This window comes from Gracilinanus agilis, chromosome 5 (genome assembly GCF_016433145.1).
Source record: "Gracilinanus agilis isolate LMUSP501 chromosome 5, AgileGrace, whole genome shotgun sequence".
In the NCBI taxonomy this organism is placed as follows: domain Eukaryota; kingdom Metazoa; phylum Chordata; class Mammalia; order Didelphimorphia; family Didelphidae; genus Gracilinanus; species Gracilinanus agilis.
In genome coordinates, this window is record NC_058134.1 from 161250643 (window position 1) to 161273009 (window position 22367).

At 32.4% G+C, this 22367-nt stretch overlaps 1 protein-coding gene across 1 annotated transcript in view; it reads right to left on the reverse strand.

The window, feature by feature from the left end:
- Positions 1–22367, reverse strand: part of LOC123249989 (cadherin EGF LAG seven-pass G-type receptor 3-like) — a 127055-nt gene that overhangs the window by 92728 nt on the left and 11960 nt on the right. Inside the window, exons 5-8 of the mRNA XM_044679053.1 lie at positions 19956–20059; positions 17630–17775; positions 6312–6494; positions 4728–4819 (exon numbers count right to left, since the gene is read on the reverse strand). Coding sequence (XP_044534988.1) covers positions 4728–4819; positions 6312–6494; positions 17630–17775; positions 19956–20059 — 525 coding nt within the window. The remainder of the gene's footprint in view (positions 1–4727; positions 4820–6311; positions 6495–17629; positions 17776–19955; positions 20060–22367) is intronic.

Below are 22367 nucleotides of genomic sequence, written 5' to 3' on the forward strand. Positions count from 1 at the left end.
AAAGCAAAGCAGAACCTACATTCAGTTCCAAACTTCAAAAACAATCCATACATTCTTTCAGCCTTTTAGTAGTATTTCTTAATGTCTCAGCCTCAGCATTATAGTTTTTGGTGAATATTTATTGTTTGTAGAATTATTAATTGAAATCAATGCTAAATTTTTAAGACTTTGATAGTAAAGAAAGCCATTTCCTACTTCTCTACTCAAATAATCACCACACAAGGGAAAAGTACTGTGTTATTTGGAAGAAAATACCTGATTTTAGCTTCCTGTCAACTGTCTGCCATCCAAAAGAAACTACAACTTTGGACAAACATATTGTTTTTATGGGCATCAGCATACTTCCACTCATAGTTGTGATTCTGTGACAATAACCATGTATTAAAGGTACAGTTACAAACTTACTAAAAAGGCCTTCACTGAAGAGAATCATATAATAATAATAAATTCTACATTCTGGTCCAAGGTAATATGTTTTAAATGAGTAATTGTAACATTAAAATTCTTAGCAAAGCCCCTAATGACATGAATAATAAAATAATAACTTTTAATCTCTCCTCACTTTTGAGAGCAAATTGCCATGTGTTGACTTGTCTTTCATTGAACACCTAAATTGGTTACTTTATGATAAAATCTAATTAGAGCTTATTTAAAAAAACATACTGGCTTTCTTCTTTCTTTCCTTGTTGTCAACGTTTTTTTTTTGTCATTTTTTCCTCTGTATGTGAGTTGATTGGGGGGGCATGGTATGGGGAGCCATTGTGGGTTACTATATGAGTCTTCCAAGGTAGGCAAGCTAAGGAAGTATCTAACTATCTTCACTGCCAAGAGAGATTTCACTGGGGGAAGAGGGAGGGGCAGATAGTTGGATATACAGAGCAATGCTTCTTTCTAATCAGTTTGCCATGTGCAAATGATCTACTTATAGACTCAGTTCCCTAGAGACCTGTACTTTAAGCTTTGGCTCTAACAGCATCACTTAAAAGAGACAAATTAAAATATTCAAATGATCCATGAGTTCATCGGTGTGGGTACTGCTTCCTTTGGTGCAGAGTGCAAACTCTCCATTACTTTTCATCAAGAATGATTGTTATATGTCCGTGTTTTTTCTTTAAATCTTCCATGGAGGATCTAGTCAATGCATTTCAAATTCTTGTGCCCTTTTTTAAAAAATATCTTGTGAATATCAGTGCTACACATGGGCCATCCATCAATTATCCTCATATCTTCTCCTATAGTCTGTCTATAACCCTTTAAAGATATATTTGCCTTGATGGTATTCATTATACTGCAAGTGGCAACATGATTAAGGGGAGGATTGTACCAGATTCAGGAGAGTCTTGGGTTGGAATGCTACCTATGGCACTTGCTAGGTCTGTGACCATGGTCAATTCACTACTTAATATCTCTAAATTCATTTATCTACCTGCTAAATGAGAATAATAACACCTCAAAAAGCTATAGAGAAGATCAATTTAGGCACCACATACAAATAACTTTATAAATCTTAAAATACTTTCTATAAATGCCCAATATTATTTTTCCACACATAAAATAGTTGATAATATATTGTAGTCTTCTTAGAACCCCTCTTCATCATTCCTTTGGGTTACTTGTATACTAAATTCTTTGTCCATGATTCATGACCATAAACTATCTCTAAGAGGATATTGGTATTAAAAACATGAGCATTTCAAGAAATGGAAAGAAACTTGGACACATGGCAATTTCCTTAAAGTGATTGAGCTTGTTTTTCTAGTTCTCCTCATTTTACTCAGTATCAATTTATATGTCTTCCCATGTTTCTCTGAATCCTTCATATTCATTATTTCTTGTGCTATAAAATATTCTAATACATTCATATATCATAATTTGTTAAGCCATGCCCTAATTTATGAATACATGCTGATTCTAGTTCTAGTTTGCTACTGTACAAGAAATGTTTTTATGAATAATTTTCTGTATTTGGAGCCTTTCTGTCTGTGTGACTGACCTGTTTGGAGTGTATACATAGCAATGACATCTCTGGTTTTAAGGGTATGGTTTATTTTAATCACTTAATTTCCATAATTCCAAATTACTTTCCAAAATGATTGAAACAATCCAAAGTTTCACTGAGAGAAAATTTAGAGGGACATCATCTTTTCATAGCATTCCCCTCCAATATTGAGCATTCCTGTTTTTCATCTTTGCCAGTTTGTTGAATATGTGGTGAAATCTGAGTTTTGGAAACTTGATTCTTGAATGTATTTAAAATTTTGTCAACTTCAGTATGGACTTCTATGTTCATTTGACCAGTTCTCTCTCTTCTGTTTGATTTTCTTATATGCCATTGTCAGTTGCTAATGGTCTAAAATGAAACTTTTGAATTTTACCACCTTAATATACAATATAATGTTGTCATTGATGAGAGAAGATCATTATAGAAACACTGGCTAATGCACTCCATTTTATGCTTATTTGTTGTTGTCTTTCTAATCTTATTTACATATTCTGTTTGGATAAGCTGGGTAAGCTAGGTTTGCAGCACATTCAGTATAGACTCATTTTCTGCTCCATGACATTCTAATTAATTTTAAGGTGACATAAGTCACTATCTTCCTTTAGCTTTTTCCATAATAGATTGCAAATGAACTTATACTTCAATCCATGGACTTTCCTGCCATAAATCTCCATCTGACAAGGAAAACAAATGTTTAGTTCAGTGTTTTCTGGCATTTTCTGTTCTCATCAGTGTGACAATTGTTTTTCCTTACTTAAACTTGTCAAAAAAGGAGTGATCTATGTCAAAAAATATTTTTTCCTTTTGCTCATATCCTATTCTTAAGCATTAACAAATAATTTAAACAAGCTGGGTTGAAGAAGCTATAATTGCACACAATTTCTTCTCATCTTCACTATTCCCTTTAATATGATATCAGTTTCAATGTTTGCTTTAACCAATAGATTATCTGATTTTACACTAATAGCTAATTCTCTAATTATTCCTAAATCATCTACCACTAATTTCTTTGTTGAAAAATATAGTCTTTATTTTTACTTTTACTGTGACATTAACCTGTGTTCATTCATATCCAGTAATAGTTGATTCTTATTTTGGAAAAAAAACCAATGACACATTGTACATGTATGAGTGGTTTGCCTTTCCTGTGATCTCTGATAAAGTCATGTCAATACTATAGAAGTATAACTGAACCATATGCTGGTCTGGAATTCTGGCCCAGCATCCAGTTTTATATGAAGCAAGGTATCACAGAAATACAATATAGTTTAGTATATTGTAGTCATACAATAATTGTAAGAACATCTATATTTTAAATGGGACTTTTTCATGGAGAAATTCGAAGTCATTAAAAGAACTTTGGAATTTCTGAAAAGTTCTTGTTCATTTATGTGACCAATTCATTTGTAGTATCTAATATATGTACATATGTTATATTATGTATATCATACATATATACAAATATATACCTATATGATATTTCTGTCTGAAATGATTTTTAAATATTTATAGGAAATGCATTGTACATACATATTTACCCAGAGACATATAACAATTATTCAAAGTGAATTGAAAAAGTGAATAGTTGGTATGAATTGTTTGTATTATAATTCTATAAAAATAGTTACAGAAGAAGAGTGGAAGAAAAGATGTCATCAAAGAAATACATACACAAGTGAAAAAGAATTTGGACTGATCATGTGGTAAAAGTAATGGACAGTCCATGGGCTCTACTGGTATCTTGGCAGCTTTAAGATAATAGTAAGAGATTCTAGTATATTGGGAGAAACTTTGCAGTGAATTTTTGAGGGGAAATGTACAAGAGTGAGACAGAATGGGATGGATGAGTCACAATCTAGATATTTAAAGGAGAAATACATTGATGAGATGAGATCAGAGATATCAGTCCAAATCCACAGATAATGGTCAACTAACTGATGATAATCTAATCTGTACTTTTCTCACCCACTCCTCAAATAGAATGAATTCTCAATAGGAATCCAGTGACCAAAAAAAATGGTCAATTACTTGGTGCATCAGAAGCTCAGGGTAATTTAAAAAGGATAGGAACTTGATTTTCAATCTATAGAGATTTTACATGAAGGTATATGACATCTGTTATACTATATCTCACTGTAGTAATGTGATTTATTATGTACTATATAACCGAAGAGATTAGATAAACATTTATTACTATAATTTGAATGTAGGCCATTTTTACCCTATAAAACTATGGGAAAATCCATAGCGATTAAATTGTTCTCTATTTTATTCCTCCCAGTCTTGCTAATCTGTAACTACATTGTCATCCCTTCTTGATTAATCCTACAGAACATTGAAACCAGAAAGCACGTAAAGATCCAGAATATCCTTTATGTGAATTGTGTGCGTAATAAAGAAAATATGTCTGAAATGGGATGCATAAAAGGAAATGAAACATGAAAGGATATTCAATCAGTTTGTGTAAATGTAATAAAATGGATGAAAATAAATGTAAGCACAATTTCTACATAGTGTACTTAGTCCAACTATGTTAGCTTATTGCCTTTTCTTTTCAAAATGCATTGTACTTATTCTGTGGAAACATAAAATTTCTAAAATTTCAAATAACAAATGCCAACTGAAATAATTTCATGTTCATTCCTGTAAAGAAATTTTACAGACAAAATGGTAGCTTTAAAAATAAATTAATGAGAATAAGCATTTTAAAAGGGTATGAACTTACTTCAACCTCTTGACCTGGGTCTGGATCTCTTGCAAGAATCATGTATATAAAAGCAGATGCTGGAATGTTTTCAGGAATAACTACAGAGACACCTAAACCATTACAAAAACATTATGACTAATAAAGTAGATTACTGCCACTTCTATTTCTTAATTGAGACTGGTCTTGCTGCTAACGTTTATTCCTCCACTACAGGATCCTAATTGAGAAACATCACAGCTGTTTTGGTGACTCCTTGCTTTCCAGAATAGCTTACATGTCTCACTATTCTTATGTCCTTTCATTTACACACTTCCAGATTTGGCCAAGTGTAGATTGAGGGGGTGTTTAAATGGCCAGTCATGCTAAGTCGAATGTGGGTGGTCATTGGGACATGATCTACTTTCAAAACAGCTGCAGAATTTAATTTAATTGTTTGATTCATTCATGTCAAACCCTTGGATATTAAACTCTTTCCTCCATTCTTTCACTTCTACCACCAAGAAGGCAATAGAACATATGTAGGTGAGTGTGCACATACACACATCACACACACACACACACACACACACACACACACATACACACACAAACACACACACAGAGTCATCCAGCATTTAGACAGTCTATTCACCTGTCTGGAAAAGCTGCCTGAAAAAAAAAATTTGACACTATTTCCCAATGTAGAGTGACATGATTTATTTTATTCAGCGTGGTTGAATAAATGCTTTTTTTTTAATGAGAGAATTCTTGCTTGATGTTATGCCAGAAATCAAAGAAACATATTAAGGAAGACAATCATAAAAAAGGGACAAATCTATTGAATCAAATGTCATTATCAGAAGAAGTAAACCACCACGTCTGAATCTCAAAGTCATTATGACTTTTGTAATAAACTTTTGAGTACATCTGTCTGACTTGCTTATTTGACTTGTTTGGCTTTGGAAGGGATGTGATAACATTTAGAGGCAGTTATTTAAGTTAGTGATCTGCATTTTGCTTGATCTGAGGCATATAGAATGGGACAAATTGAAACACTGAATTTTTATGGATGAAAGTGTTAAAATAATCTACCTAAGGCTCCTAAACATAGTTTCAGTATCCCAGCTGAAGTGAGGAGCAATGCCCTTAGAGAAAAATTGTGATATATTGTCACAATGAATTGAGTGATGTCTTTCCCACTGCTGATGTCACTGGCCTGCTGTTTTATACAGGATACAGAAATTTTGAACAGTCAACCCCAAAGAAGACAAAAAACCAATCTTGCTCCTATCAGAGCAGTACATTCCAATCAAAATTGGAGTTGGACTGGCCTCTTTTAAGATCACCTTTTAGTGGTATTTTAATACATCCTGGGAATATAAATGAAATCCACCATTTGGCTTATTTTTAAGAAAGAACATAAAGTAGTCATGTGATATTTGGCACCTTCATTATACTCATTCAAGAAACTGAAGCTTTTGATCCTTAAGTACAAGCACTATTTTCAAAATGTGGAATTTCCACCATTAAGCACCACTGTTTCAATATACCTTTTGGAAGTAGCCTTTAAAAAATTTGTCTCAGAACATTACACTTTGTTTTGAAGATTGAAGGCTAACATACCTCCTCCAGTAGAAAAGCCAGGATCACAGATAACAGGATCATCTACATTCTCAACAAAAATTGTAAATAAGTAGGAGCTGGTATTATTTCCATTATCTTTGGCCTCAATTTCCAAAGGGTAGGCATTAGGATTATTCGAATTATCAAGGGTCAAAGGCTTAAGCAGAGTAATTATGCCTGTTACTAATGAAAAAAAAGAGATTATGAAACAAAAAAAATATAGCTTCTTTTAGATAATTTAAAGGACATACTTCTTTCTTTATGAAGGAAGCTAAATGCTTAGTAATTTCTCATGCTTTGATTTTTTTACATTGAAAAGTTATCATGTAAAATTTTTAAAATTGAATATTAAAAGTGATTTTTTTATTTCATACATTTTCCTTCAGTTATCTGTATTTTCAACTTCTTTCCTATTTACTTATTGACCAGGCAAATATAGCATTCAAGTTATTAATGCTTATTTGGAAAAAACTTAAAATATATAGAATAATTTTATTTTATTACAATAATTCAACACTCTTAGTAATATATGCCTTCAGAATGGCAGACCATAGTAAGTTATTTCATATAAGATCATAATATTTATTAAGGAATATCAAGTGAATCTTTTCATTTTATTGCTAAAGAAATTAGTGAAATTGTTACTTTTATAAGGTCACATGTCAGTTTTGGTTAGGAACAATGAGTGTTATTTATCCTTTGTAATAATAAGATGCAGGTTCTTCAAAGGCTGAAAATCTTTGAATCACCAGGACTTAGAATGGCTCCTGGCACAGAATATGTATTTTTTCCTAGATTCCTTCAGTAATTTTAAATTATCATTTTTTGACATTTTGTGATCCACGTTCATTCCATCCCTACCTCATCCTCAAGATGGAAGGTAATGATATAGGTTATTTATGTGTTATTATAAACACATATTTCCATGTTCATGTTATAAAAGAAGATACATATTGCTTAACATGAGAGAAAAGTTTATGGAACAAGTAAAATGAGTGGTATGCTTTAATCATCATTCAGATTGCAGCAATTCCTTTTATATCAGGGGATAACCTTTTTTCATCATAAGCCCTTTGGAATTGTCCTGGACCCTTGAATTGCTGATAATAGTGAAATGATTCACAGTTGATCATCATACTTTTTTTTATCTGTACTTCCTTTATTTTTTATTTAAATATTTTATTTATTTTAGAAAAATTTTCCATGGTTACATGATTCATGTTTTTACTTTCCCCTTCACCTCCCCCCCCCATATCCAAATCACATTTCTACTGGTTTTAACATGTGTCATCAATCAAGACCTATTTCCATATTATTGATAGTTACGTTGGTGTGATTGTTTCAAGTCTACATCCCTAATCATGTCCTCATCAACCCAAGTGTCCAAGCAGTTGTTTTTCTTCTGTGTTTCCACTCCCGCAGTTCTTTCTCTGAATGTGGGTAGCATCTTTACCATAAATCCCTCAGAGCTGTCCTGTGTCATTGCATTGCTGCTAGTATAAAAGTCCATTACATTCGATTTTACCACAGTGTATCAATCTCTGTGTATAATGTTCTTCTGGCTCTGCTCCTTTCACTCTGCATCAGTTCCTGGAGGTCTTTCCAGTTGACATGAAATTCCTCCAGTTTATTAATGCTTTGAGCACAATAGTATTCCATAACCAACATATACCACAATTTGTTCAGCCATTCCCCAATTGAAGGGCATATCCTCGTTTTCCAGTTTTTTGCCACCACAAAAAGTGCCACTATAAATATTTTTGTACAAGTCTTTTTATCTATTGATCATCATACTTTATTGCTGTTATTTGTATACGTCATTCTTTTGATTATGCTTTGTTCACTTTGTATCTCTTCATATAAGTATTTCCGGGTTTCTTTTGTGCTCATTTTGTTTGTCACCTTTTATGGCACATTATAATCATAGACCACAACTTGTTCAGACATTCCTCAACTGCTGGACATCCCTTCAGTCTCCTATTCTTTGCCTCCACAAAAAGAACTGCTATAATTTTTTTGTACCAGTAAGTCCTTTCCCTTATTTTTTTTGTCTCCTTGGGTTTCAAAACTAATAGTGGAATTGCTGAGTCAAAGGGTATGCACAGTTTTTTAATCCTTTGGGCATGGTTCAAAATTGTTCTCCAGAGTAGTTCATAAAAGAATAAATGAATATTGACTGAAATCTATATTGAGAGCTTTAACACTATCCAATATGAGCCTTTGATATACAGCGTGTACCTATTATGGCCTTTTTACTGATGATATTAAGGGGTTTGCCCTGATGTCACACAGTAACTGTGTGTCAGAACTAGAATTACAGACAAATCTTCTGAATACCAAATAAAATGCTGACTTTTGAAAAAAAGAGTACCATTGACTTCCAAGGTGATAAATGATCTGACCAGCATAGGCATTTGGCAAAACTGTAGCACAAGGGAAATTTCTCTTGGCACACTTCCAACTCTTTTTCCCCTCTCCTGTTCTGGTATTCCATTTCTTATTCTCTATTCTGTTTTCACAAACCTATTTCTACAGGTTCTTGATTTCTAAACAAAGGGTAAAGTTAACTGTTTTCTTTTAATACTGTATCATAGATAACAATTTTCCCTGAAAGATGCATTTTCATTTCAGTAAGAGACTCTTAAGAATCTTCAATCCTTTCAGAACCTAGGAAAAAATTTCTAATGATAGAAAATATGAAAGGCCATAAGGGTTATATTTAAGGCAGGGAATATTACCTATTTTGCCTCATATTGTATAATGGATGTTGTAAAAACAACTACATACTTAACTTTAAGATTAGATTAAAGATATATGACAATCAGAGGATATAGTAGAGTGCCAAATGTGAAGTCAGGAAGACCTATGTTTGAATTTCAGTTCATATATTCTCTAGTTATGTCACTCTACAGCATGTTGTAGTAAATAGAGTTAGTTTTATAATCAAGAAGACCTGTATTCTAGTTTAGTCTCTCACACTTACTATGTAACCATGGAAAAGTCATTAATCTTTCAGTGCTCCAGGGAACTCTTTAAAATGGCAAATAGTTGAGAAAATATTGCTCCATATTGGAAGAGGAAATTCAAATTCACCCCAAGGAGTTCAAAGAAAGACCTTAAGGTATACATATATGTATATATGTATGTATGTATTACTTTACTATATCTATGTGTATATGTCTCTCTGTGTATTATACACAAAAAATTCACAATACTTTTCATGGTAGCAAATACACACAAAAACTTGAAGGAAAATGGTTCTCATTGATTGTGAAATGGCTGAACAAATTGCAATGCATGCATATAATGGAATGTATATGCCATAAAAAATGAAAAAAATATGAAGACTTCAGAGCAACTTGGAAAGATTTCTTTGAACTAATGTAGAGCATGGTATCCAGAACCAAGAAAACAATTTACAAAGTGACCTCATTAATGTAAAGGAAAACAACAATGAAAGACATCACAATTCTGATCAATACCGTGACCAATCTTGACTTCAGAGGACTGGCAGTAAAAATTGCCTCCCTTCTCTTGGCAGGAAGATGGTGGAATATACTTGCAAAATGAGGCATTAATTGGCAGACATGGTCAATGTTTTGATTGTTTTTGTTTAACTATATTTCTTTGTTGTAAGAAAGGATTGTATGTTGAGGGAAACTCATTGAGAAGTGTCAATGACATTAAAATATCAAAATCCATATTATTATAAAAAGTTAATTGAAATTGGTTATGCTAAATAATCCAAGGTCTCCTCTGGCCTTTTTTTTTAAAAACAAAATATTTATAGCAATTTTTTTAAACCCTTAACTTCTGTGTATTGGCTCCTAGGTGGAAGAGTGGTAAGGGTGGGTAATGGGGGTCAAGTGACTTGCCCAGGGTCACACAGCTGGGAAGTATCTGAGGCTGAATTTGAACCTAAGATCTCCTGTCTCTAGGCCTGACTCTCAATCCACTGAGCTACCCAACTGCCCCCAATAGCTTTTTTTTGTTGTTTTTTTTTTAGGCAATGGGGGTCAAGTGACTTGCCCAGGGTCACACAGCTGGGAAGTGTCTGAGGTCAGATTTGAACCTAGGACCTCCCATCTCTAGGCCTGACTCTCAATCCACTGAGCTACTCACCTGCCATCCTCTGGCATTTTTAATATATTACTTTATCTTATTTTTTTCCTAATCTTGGCAAGAAAAAAACCAAACATGAATATTTCCAAATACAAAAAAAAAGAGGAAAAAGTATTATATATGAAGCCATAAATTGTTAAAATGTTACCTATAATTTATGTTTTTCAAGAAGCATATACTAAGGACTGCACGTTAGTTCCAAACTGTTTCATTTGTCTTTTTTACCCCCGAACCTATTTCTGAACTCTTTTGTCCTTTTGAGTGTGTCTATCTAAAATTGAGTTTTTCATTCCTCTTATTTAGTCCATCACCTCTCTGTTAGGGGGTAAATATCATTCTTCATAACTATTTCTCCAGAATTAAGGTTGAATTTTGTATTGTTCAGATTTTTTAGCTATCTCAAAATTATTTATTTTTATATTTTAGTATAGTATAAGTTACTCTCCTAGTTCTCCTCATTCCATCTACTAATATATATATACATCTTTTCAGTTCCCTCTGAAACCTTTCATTATTTCTCACAGAAATAGTATTTCATTTACATTCACATACCATCCACCAATTAATGGATATTACCTTAGTTTCCAGTTCCAAGACAATGCAAAAAGAGCTGCTATAAGTATTTTGTACATATAAGACCTTTTTCTTTTTATTTAATCACTTTGGAGGCATAGTGGGGAGTATCACTGCATTGAAGGGTATGAATAGATTAGTAATCTTTGGGACATAACTTCAAATTGCTTTCCATAATGGTTGTATCAATTCATAGCTCTACCTACAGTGTAATAATGTGCATGTTTTCCTGTACCCCCTCAATATCTAAATTTGTCTTTCCTAACAACCTGCTAAAATTGTAGGTATGAGTTGAAATCATAGAGATGTTTTTATTTTTTTTATTTTTTCCATTTTAAAAATTTTCATTTCACTAGTTATTAGTAATTTGGAACATTTGTTAAATGACTATATATGTATATATGTATGTATACACACACACACACACACACACACACACACACATATATATATATATATATATANGCTCTACCTACAGTGTAATAATGTGCATGTTTTCCTGTACCCCCTCAATATCTAAATTTGTCTTTCCTAACAACCTGCTAAAATTGTAGGTATGAGTTGAAATCATAGAGATGTTTTTATTTTTTTTATTTTTTCCATTTTAAAAATTTTCATTTCACTAGTTATTAGTAATTTGGAACATTTGTTAAATGACTATATATGTATATATGTATGTATACACACACACACATACACACACACATATATATATATATGTATATATATATATATATACATACACACACCTTAGGTTTCATACCTTAAGAAAGACTTGTTTATATGTCTTAGCCATTTATCATTTGGGATCTTCTGTCCATTTTCTTTAAATGCTTAATAGATGCCTTTGTCTTTCTTATTAATTTGGAGGAAATCACTATCAAGAACATTACTATTGCCCAATTTTGTACCTCTACTACAACAGTTATCAGTTTTCTCTATTCATAGTTGCTTTGATCATAGCTTTTGAGCTTTTCTAAAAATTTTCTTTGCATTGTTGTAAATGTTGTATAAATATATAATCGTATAATTTTGTGTTTATTATTAAAATTTTCTAGAATATCTATATTTTCCCTAATATTAATTCCTTCTTTCATTTCTGATAAAAATCCAACATGGCCACAATATAAAATCATTTTAATATGTTACTGTAGCCTCATACATATATTATAATCAATATTCTCACATAGTTTTTGAGAATGTTGGTCTAAAATTTTCTTTTGAGGCATTGTCTTTCAAAGATTTCATTATGAATATCATGACCGAATCAGAAAAAATACATTAAAATCTCCCATTTAAAAATAATTATTATAATTCAGATATTATTTTTCCCAATTACATGTAATAATAATTTTCAACGTATGTTTTCCAAAAATCATGAGATCCAAATTGCCTCCCTTCTTCCTTTCTTTCCCCTCACTCAGAGGTGGCAAGCAATTAAACAATTATTAATAACACTAGAATTAACTGTTCTTTCAAAAGAGTTCAGTTATAGATCCATCTGCTCCTAGAGACTTTGGAGAAGATGAAACAGAGTTCATTTATGTAGTGTTCAATTTGTTTTTCTAAAATTGGTTGGGTTAAATTAAACATTTCTTAATTACTTATTTTGCATATTTAAAGATGCATTTGTTCCATTTAGGTAATTATTATTTGAGCCAAAAAACATAAACTAATTTCTTATTTTCTGTTCATTTAGTTCATTGGCTTTTAATTTTTGAAACTGGTAACTTGGTTATCCTCACTCTAAAGTTATTTTAAGGTTTTATTTTTTTAATTTTTTTTCCATTTTGTTCTCCATTTTTATTTTATAGGTGAATTCATTCCATTCACATCCAAAGTAATAACTACTAGTTGGGCATATCCCTCCATCCTGTTTTTCTTCACTGTTTGTTCTTTTCTTACTCTCTTCTATTCTGAATCCCTCCTCAAATGTCCAATTTCTTCTACGATTTTAGGTATTACTTTTTTTTTTTTTTTTTTTTGGATTTTTTTTTAAACCCTTGTACTTCGGTGTATTGTCTCATAGGTGTAAGATTGGTAAGGGTGGGCAATGGGGGTCAAGTGACCTGCCCAGGGTCACACAGCTGGGAAGTGGCTGAGGCCGGGTTTGAACCTAGGACCTCCTGTCTCTAGGCCTGACTCTCACTCCACTGAGCTACTCAGTTGCCCCTAGGTATTACTTTTCTAAAAATAATTTCAATGTTGATTTTGACTTTCATTTTTTCATATGAATATAGATAGATTTGATTCATAGAACTGAAAATTGCCTTTTCATAACTTCTGAACATTTTTCATATGGGGAATGACATATTCTTATAAATTTGACTCAATTTTCTTTATATTTAAGAGGCCTTTGTCAGAGATGCTTGCTTTAAATTCTCCCTTCACCACCAGTTTTTTATTTTCTTTCTAATTTTGATTGTATTGGTTTTGTTTGTATAAACCTTTTAATTTAATATAGTCAAAATTATCCATTCTATGTGTCTTAATGCTCTCTTCCTCTTCTGTGGTTATAAATTCTTCCTTTTTCCATAAATCTGAGAGGTAAACTATATTTCAAGCTCCTCTTATTTACTTGTGATAGCATCATTTATATCTTTCTGGTATGCATTTTGACCTTATCTTAACAGACAGTGTGATATTCTTGTCTATACCTAGTTTCTACCATACTATTTTCCAGTTTTCTCAGCAGGTTTTGGTCATAGAGTGAGTTCTTATATCAGAAGCTCAAAATTTTGTATTTGCTAAATATTAGAATACTAAAATCACTTTCTACTGTGTATCATGTACTTAAGCTATTTCATTGGTCCATCTCTCTATTTCTTTAATAGGTTGTTTTGAAGATTGTATTTGCTCCTTCTCTATTGTTACAATATTATATTCCAAGATTATCTTTGATTATAGTAGAATTGCCAGATCTTGTGAGATATTCATTATGAAATCTTTGTTCCTAAATGCTTTTCTTTGACATGAAAGGTCTAGAATATGGCAATTATACTCTTTGGAATTTTCATTTAGGGGTTTCTTTTGGGGGGTGATTCTATTTTTACTTTCTTCTCTGGTTCTAATAAAAATTAAAATTTTAAAATTTTTATTTTGGTGGTAAATCAAGTCATTCAGTGGACTGAGAGCCAAGCCTAGAGATGAGAGTTCCTGGGTTCAAATCTGGCCTCAGAAACTTCCTAGATATGTGATCCTGGGCAAATCATTTAACCTCATTGCCTAGCCCTTACCACTTTTCTGCCTCACAACCAATACACAGTATTGATACTAAGATAGAAGTAAGAGTTTTTAAAATAAATTATGATTTCTCAAAATTTAGTGTCCAGATTTTTTAAAAAATGTCATGGATTGTAGATAGCTAATGATTCTTTTTTTTTAATTTTAAACCCTTAACTTCTGTGTATTGACTTATAGGTGGAAGATTGGTAAGGGTAGGCAATGGGGGTCAAGTGACTTGCCCAGGGTCACACAGCTGGGAAGTGTCTGAGGCCGGATTTGAACCCAGGATCTCCTGTCTCTAGGCCTGGCTCTCAATCCACTGAGCTACCCAGCTCCCCCTCCAGTGATTCTTAAAGAATATCTCCTTGACCTGTTTTCTGAGTCAGTTTTTTAAAAGTAGTTATCTTATATTTTCTTCCATATTTTCAAAATTTTAATTTTGTTCTGATATTTCTTGTTCTTTCTTAAAGTCACTGATTTCTTTTTGACCCATTATAATTCTCATAGAATCCAATATTTGAGAATCTTTTACCATTTTCTCTTCCATAATATTTCTTCTTTCTTCCAAAAATTAAAATTTTAAACTCTTGCTTCATTTATTTTATGTATTAATTCAGAAACATTTGGAGTTCCATCGCTTAAGATAAGTTTCCTAACTTTTGTCCTAAAGTATTTGTTATTTTTATAGTTGACCAATTTTAAGATCTTTCATTTATTTTTCATTTTTTCTATTGCTTCTTTTCTTTATGATATTTTTGTAATTCTTATGAGTAAGTTTTTTTTTCTATTAAGCTCTACTTGCAGTTCAGAACTTGCTAATTTCTTCTAGATTTACCTCTTTTTTCTTTACCTGTAATATTTACCCATAGTATTTAGTGTTCAATGTTTTCTTCTGTTTACTAATGTGTCCCACTTCTCATTTAAGTTGTTAAACCTAGATCAATTTCCATCCCTCCTGCCTTCTTTGATGACATATTCATTTTGTAATTGTTCTTAATTTCAATTCCATAGGTTCCTACCATTGACTTCCATTTCTCTAGATGTCTGCACACAGAGCAATGAGGTACTCCAATATCCCTGCTCAATATTGTGTAATTAGCTGTATCCATTCAGGGCTACGTATTAGGCCTCCATGCTCTGCTGTGGCTGCATTTTAGGCAAGATTCTACTTCACTTACTGGAGCTTCTTTGTTTAGTTGATATTTTAGGCTTTTGTTCCTGCTGGAGCTTCCATGTTTGAAGATTTTGTGGCCTTGTGTCCCAACAAGTCCTTCATGATCCTGATGTTTTGGTGGCTTTCTGTTCATCAAGTGTGCTAGGTTTCAGAATTTTTCATGTGGGCTTATTTAGATTTTCCAAAATCTTCCAGTGCACTTGATTTAGTAGCACATATACTAAAACAAAATGATCCATCACTCAATGTTTTGTGTCTTTTGTGTAGTTCTAAGCTCAACAAGATAATATATTGATGTTTAATTCTGATTTCTTGATCATTATTCAAAATCATCCTTTTTAAAAATTCATTTTTGGAATATATGTGAGAAAGCTAGGTTCTTCTATTATTTTTCATACCATAATCATAGTCCATTGTTCCTTTCATCTGGTTTTGTTTTTAAGGGAAAAATCATTGAGCTCAATTAGACAAGTATTAAGGCAAAGATATTCTATGGTTGGTGGTAGATTTACAAAGATACTAACTAAACTGTCTTTGCCCTAAGGAACTTACACTCTGCTTGGGATGACACAATATGCATATAAGTAAGTAAAGTATATAGAAAAGACTAGGTAATATTACTAGACAAAATAATTTCAATGTAATAATTTTGAAATTATAAGAACTTGTCCCATTCTCCAAAAGATAATTAGTCAAGGAATATGAAAAGCTAATTTTCAAGATAAAAAGTACGAATTATCAACATCTACTTTGAAAGTATTCAAAATGACTAAACAGCAAAATGCAACTTTAAACAACTATGAGGTATTACCCTACACTCAGCAAAATTGCTAATATTGTAAAAGATGACACAATTCAACACTTATGAAAATTCAGGAAACAGGCATGCAGTTCATTGTCAGTACTTTAAATTGGTTTGACTACTTTTTCAATCAACAGTTGATTATATAATAAATAGTAGAATAAAATGTATATCCCATGACTTAGATGTCATATTTTAGCTTTATATCTTGAGCAGGGTAGGAATAGGATGAAAGGGTGCATATATACAAAAATATCTGCAACAAACTGCAATGAAACAGTTGAATAATGAAGAGTAATGAAGCAATAAACCCTACTACATAGAGATCCACATAATTGAAAAGGATTTCAAAGTTCCTCATATACCTAAACAAGAATTATTAAAACATTCCGAAATGTCAGTCATGGAGTTAATATTTAAAGATTTCAAATGAAAGGAGTCTAATGATACCCCCAAATACCCAATTCTCCTTTGGGCCATCACTAATTATTAGGAAGTACTTGCTTAGATTAAGGCTCAATTTGGCTCTTTGCAGTTTTTTGTTGCTCTTTGTTCCACCTGTAGGCTTACAAATAGAACAAGCCTCATTCCTCATCCATATAATAGCCCTTCAAAAACTTCAAGAGTTTCAGCATATCATGGGGAGGAAGCAACTAAGTCTTCTTTTTCTAGACTCAACATATTTAGTCCCCTCAATGAATTTTAGATGACATGAACACAGTAACTTTAATATTTATCTTACTGTAAGGAATAACAAATATAACCATTACAAAAAGAGTAAAGACATATGATATGAAATGATACAGTGTGAAAAAAAACCATAATCAAAAGAACAACATACACAGTGATTTCAACTAGCTAAAAGGAATCAGTGCCAAACAGCTGCAAACCATGGGGTAAAAGCAATGCACTACAGTGATGATACCTTGTTAAAAGACACATAGTTATTGTTTTTTAATATAATGGCAAATAAAAGAGAAGTAAATACATGTATGTGGCTATTTGGTTCATTTTTCATTGAACAATTTAAAAATATTGCTCTTAATTGAGTATGGAGACTAGATTTTTGTAAGTGAATGTTTCTTTTATCTATGCTATGATTAGTGTTATTGAAGGAAAATGAGTATTTTGAAGATTGTTATTAAAAGGAACATAAGAATTTCAAAAGATGGACATGAGGAGGAAGTATATGTCCAAGCTACTAATAGGTGTCTAACACATTCACTCTATTGCCACTTTTAGGCAACTTTCCTGGTAGCTGCTTTTACTTCTGCCCTTTTTACATTTAGTTTAATTTTGAAAGGGTGGGGGAATTTACTAATACTCTCTCTAAAGGGGTAGTAGAAATAAGTTATTTGTCTGTGTTATTTTTAGATTCTGAATATTTAGCTGAAATGGGTTAAAAGCATATAAGAAACTTACCAGGGTCCAAACCAAACACTGTCTGCTGAGTTTTAAAAGAATAAGTGATGTTGCTATCTTCATCTCGATCTGTAGCTTTTGCTCTTGCTATAATATCTCCAACAGATTTCTTCTCAGTCACATTAATGGAATTGAAAGGAAATGATCTAAACCAAAGAAAATCATTTGCTGGTGAATGAAAAATGTTGAGGATGCAAGTTCAGGCACACGCATTTGCCAAGTTATGGAGGTCTGCAAAACCTCATTGAGATTTGTGATGATACCACCCTCCTCTTTTCTGGTATTTAAACTTCTTCAAAAACTATTCAAGTACTTGAGAAAATCCATCTGTGGTGCAAGGTTACTTTCTTTTTTTGTAGGTGCATTAACTCTTCCAAACCATTTAGTCTCTGGCTATATCAAAATGACATCAAATAACTAGATAAAATATAAAATATACCAGTGAAGTATTCAAATCATTTGTCTCAATATGTCTTAAAGCACTCTCTAAATGTATTATTACCATTTTACAAAACAACAAGCATTTAACGTTTGATATATCCAACAACTGAATCAATGTTTTAGTTTCCATCTAAATTTCTGGCATCATATAGACATGCCCAAATTGACAACTTATTAGAGCAAACTGTCTGCAATTTCTCCATCTTAAAATGCCCTGTTATCCTTTCAATCTTTCTTATTCTTCAAGGCTCTTTATCAAGGTCAACTTCTTCAAAGTAGCCTCATTGTTTACTACCAACCACCGAGCCCACACTATAAATTCAACATTTATTTTAAGTATCACTAATTGGGCATTTAATCACACGCTGCTCCAGCTTCAAATATTGTTGACATAGATAGAATTTGCAGAAGCAAAGTACTGTAGTTTAATAAATAGAGGACCAACCTCAGGTTCAAGAAGATTAAGTTCTAGTCCTATCTCTAAATCACACTGGTTCTGGCACCATGGTTGTCACTTAACTTTTCATTGTTTTGGGCAGTTCACACAGCAGACTATAGTTTGTTGAACCCTCCAAATGTTTTGTATGTCTGCGAGTTAAGAAAGGTTTTTACTTTTAAATGTAAAACAAAAGTTAGATTTCTGCTAGAGTGAAGTTATTAATAAATTGTCAACATGCAAGATGAAGGAAGTTTTCAAAGAAGGATGTTTGATGATAGAATAAACCTGGAGATGATATATAATACATACACACATCTCACATTATTTAACTTTTCATGTGTGTATATCTGCTATTATTTCTTCCTTGCTTCCTTCCTTCCAACTAAATACCCAGTTAACTCTCCCTTTCTCCCCACCCCCATTAGAGAAATCATCATTCGGCAAAGCCAATATGTATGTATAAAAATAAGTCTTATTTATTTTTATTTATTAGTTCATTCTCTGCAGGTGGACCTAAAAGTCATTTTTCAAAAAATATTTCTGTTGCTGTATATAATTTCTCTTGGCTCTACTCATTTCACTCTTCTGTATTTCATAAAGGTCTTTCTATGTTTTTCCAAAATTAATCTGTTTGTCATTTTTTACTAGACCAGACTGGAGGATAAGCTATATTTATACAATGTTTTATTACTCAAAGCACTTAGCATAATTTAAGTATTCAAAAATATTTATTGAATTAATACAGACATCTGTTTAGTAGAATTTACAATCATAGATTCAGAGCTAGAAGGATCATTGGATATTGAGACCAGTCACTTCTTTTAACAAATGAGGAAACTAAGGAATAGAGAGGCTAAATCATTTGTCTTTGGTCATATAGTGAATGAGGTAAGATCTGAACAGAGGTCTTCCTGATTCAAAGTCCAGAATTCCCTCCACTATCCCTTCATCCTTGTTTAATTAGTGAAGCCACCAAAAGGGCATACTAGTCCAACTCTCCACAGCAAATTGAAGCTTTGAGTTGAGATAATAATTGCTTAATTGATCCAATCTTTTCTTTCTTTTGGACTTTAGAAGTATTGCCTGGGTTACCTGAGGCAAATTATTTCAACTCTCTAAATTTGCCTTTCATGATCCTATACCCCAAAACTCTTTCATTTGCTTTTAGTTATATTTAAGAGGTAAACATTATATGCCTGCAGTATGCCTTTTGGTGAAGAGGATATAAAGACAATGAAAGCAGTTGCTTCCTTCAAGAATTTTGCATTCCACTGTATGATGACAATGTGATCTAGAAGTCCATTGATAAGAAATTCCCTCTCTCTCATGAATGTGTTTATAACACAGTAATGTAAAATAGTAACTCTTTTCAGCGATCAGTTAATAATGTTGAAATATGACCATTATTTAATCTTGTAAAAATTAAAAGGAAGTAGATCTTCTTACTCAAATTGAGGCTTTTCATCATTTATATTTCTGATCATGATAGTCAGTGTTCCTTGGCAGAACAGGCCTGTGGTGTCGGTTGCCCTTAATGCAAGTTGGAATACCTATTAAAAAAAAAAAGAAAGAAAACTTTTTAGGAAAAACTGGTAATGTATGAATTTGTTAAGGATCTTTCATCTATCAGGAATCAGACATGTCAATATTTCTGCAGCTGCCTTTTCAGTCAGCTCTGCCCTTTTGACTTTTGGACAGTTGAAAGAAATACAACCATTCTCTTCTAAATGTAGTTAACTAGGTTAGTTATAAATTTCAGAATCACCTAATTTGATACACCATTAAATTTCACTCAAAGATCTGTATGCCTTGGCTGTGTGCCCTGAAAAGAGATGAAACTGGACAAGAAAGGGAATGAATTCCAGATTCAGTCATAAACTCAAACTAGTCCATGTTCAAAAGATTGGCAAAGCAGAATGGTTGATGTCAACTGCCACAAAGGGGCCAGCTTTATGAGGAGACAGAACAGGTGGTCACCTATGTGATATGATTTGAGAAGTTCTAAAAAATTTCCCACTCCCTTAAATATCTTTGCTATTAGCTTATTGCAGGCCTCAAAATTCTATGACTAATAGGATCACTTCATTGCTTTAGAAAGGATTCTTTCTATCAGGATCTTTTTGAAAATGCAAATTTCACAGGAAGAATAGAATATTGAGTCATTCACACCTCAAGCTCAGTCTATCAGTTGTTGTTTTTTTGTTTGTTTGTTTTTTCCCCTTGAAACAACAAAAACTTAGACAACTGCTTTCTTTTATCTAATAAAACTACGCAACTTCCTATTCTTTCATTGCCAAAATCCCAAATCCCTGGATTGAATATTCTAAACTAGTCTCTTCTATTTTTTGTCTGTCTTAATCTACCTTACCATACCTTCTGAACACTGATGAAATCATCTTCTCAAATGCTACCAATGATCTTTTTGGCCAAAGCCAATGTTCTCTACCACATACCATTAAGGACCATCAACTTGGAATATACTTATTCCATTTGTGATCTCTTCTATTGACATAGCTCTACCCAACACTACTAATGTCGATAACTCTCAAATATTTATCTTCAACCTTTTTCCTTTAACCAGAACTCAAGTCCCATATTTTCCATTACCTATAATGTGACTTTTTTTAAATTTAAACATTTATTAATATTCATTTTTAACATGGTTACATGATCTATAATGTGACTTTTTAAGTTCACATGTCTTGCCATCATCCCAAAATGAATTTAGTATTCCTCTAAGAAACCAGTTCTCTGAATCTCTCATTCCCTAAGAGATAAGAATGGCAGCCTTTCAGATAAATGCAATTCTAAACAGTATCAACAGAAATCTGAACTAAATCCCCAGTTTCTTATCATTTACAAAAGCAACACAGCCTAAAGATATCCCTAACCAGAGATTTCTACTATTTAATGAACAAAGAAATGATACTTATTTCTTTTGTGCCAATATTAAATAGACTAGCACAGAAATTCAAAGAATTGGATACATATTAGAAGTAGGTTGGGGAAAAGAGGATCCATGTTACTGAAAAGAGAAAAAACAGTTAGTTTTTCAACCTCGTCTACAAATATTCAGGCTGCAAAGTATCAGTACTCTACCATAATCCTGCTTAGCTAGAAAGGTTCCAAAACTCATGATAATCAATATCACTGATTTGGAAGGTGGGTAGATATGATCACCAGCATCAGACTCTTGAGGTTTATTCTTCTAGGATGAAGAACAACTGATGAAAAACTCCAGTTGTGTTCCCTGTGTGCTGCTTGTTCTTCCTCTATCGTGTGCTTATTGACCTAACATTCTCTTACTTTATTTTTTTAATAACAGTATAGTCCTACCAATAGATTGAATATTCTGTATGAAAACTTGAATAATTGATAGGGGGATTCAATACCAGTTATATAGCTATTAGTTGAAAATTTTGGCAATGGCAACTCAAGATTCAAAGAAAAACATTAGTGGCCCTCAGTATTATGATTCCACAATGATAATGATAGAATATGGAAAGTGAGACAGAATATAAGAATCACATAGTAGTCTAAATAATGAAATTTTTGTACAAAAACCTAATGCATTGGCATGCAACTGAGAGAATTCAGTCATATTGATATTGACATTTATTATCAAAATAATAAATTCAAATAAAAGAAAATATAGGTTGCAATAGAATGGAAGTATGATTCATGGACTCCCTTGGAGAAAGAAACAAAGAAGCTAGGAGATGTGGACATCAGGTCCTCAGGGGGTATATCATTTCATGACACCCTTGGAAAGATCATGAATTTTTTCAAGATTATGAAAGAGAATGTCTTATACATCCTTAAAATCTACCAAAGTTTTAATTGCATAACAATATGGAC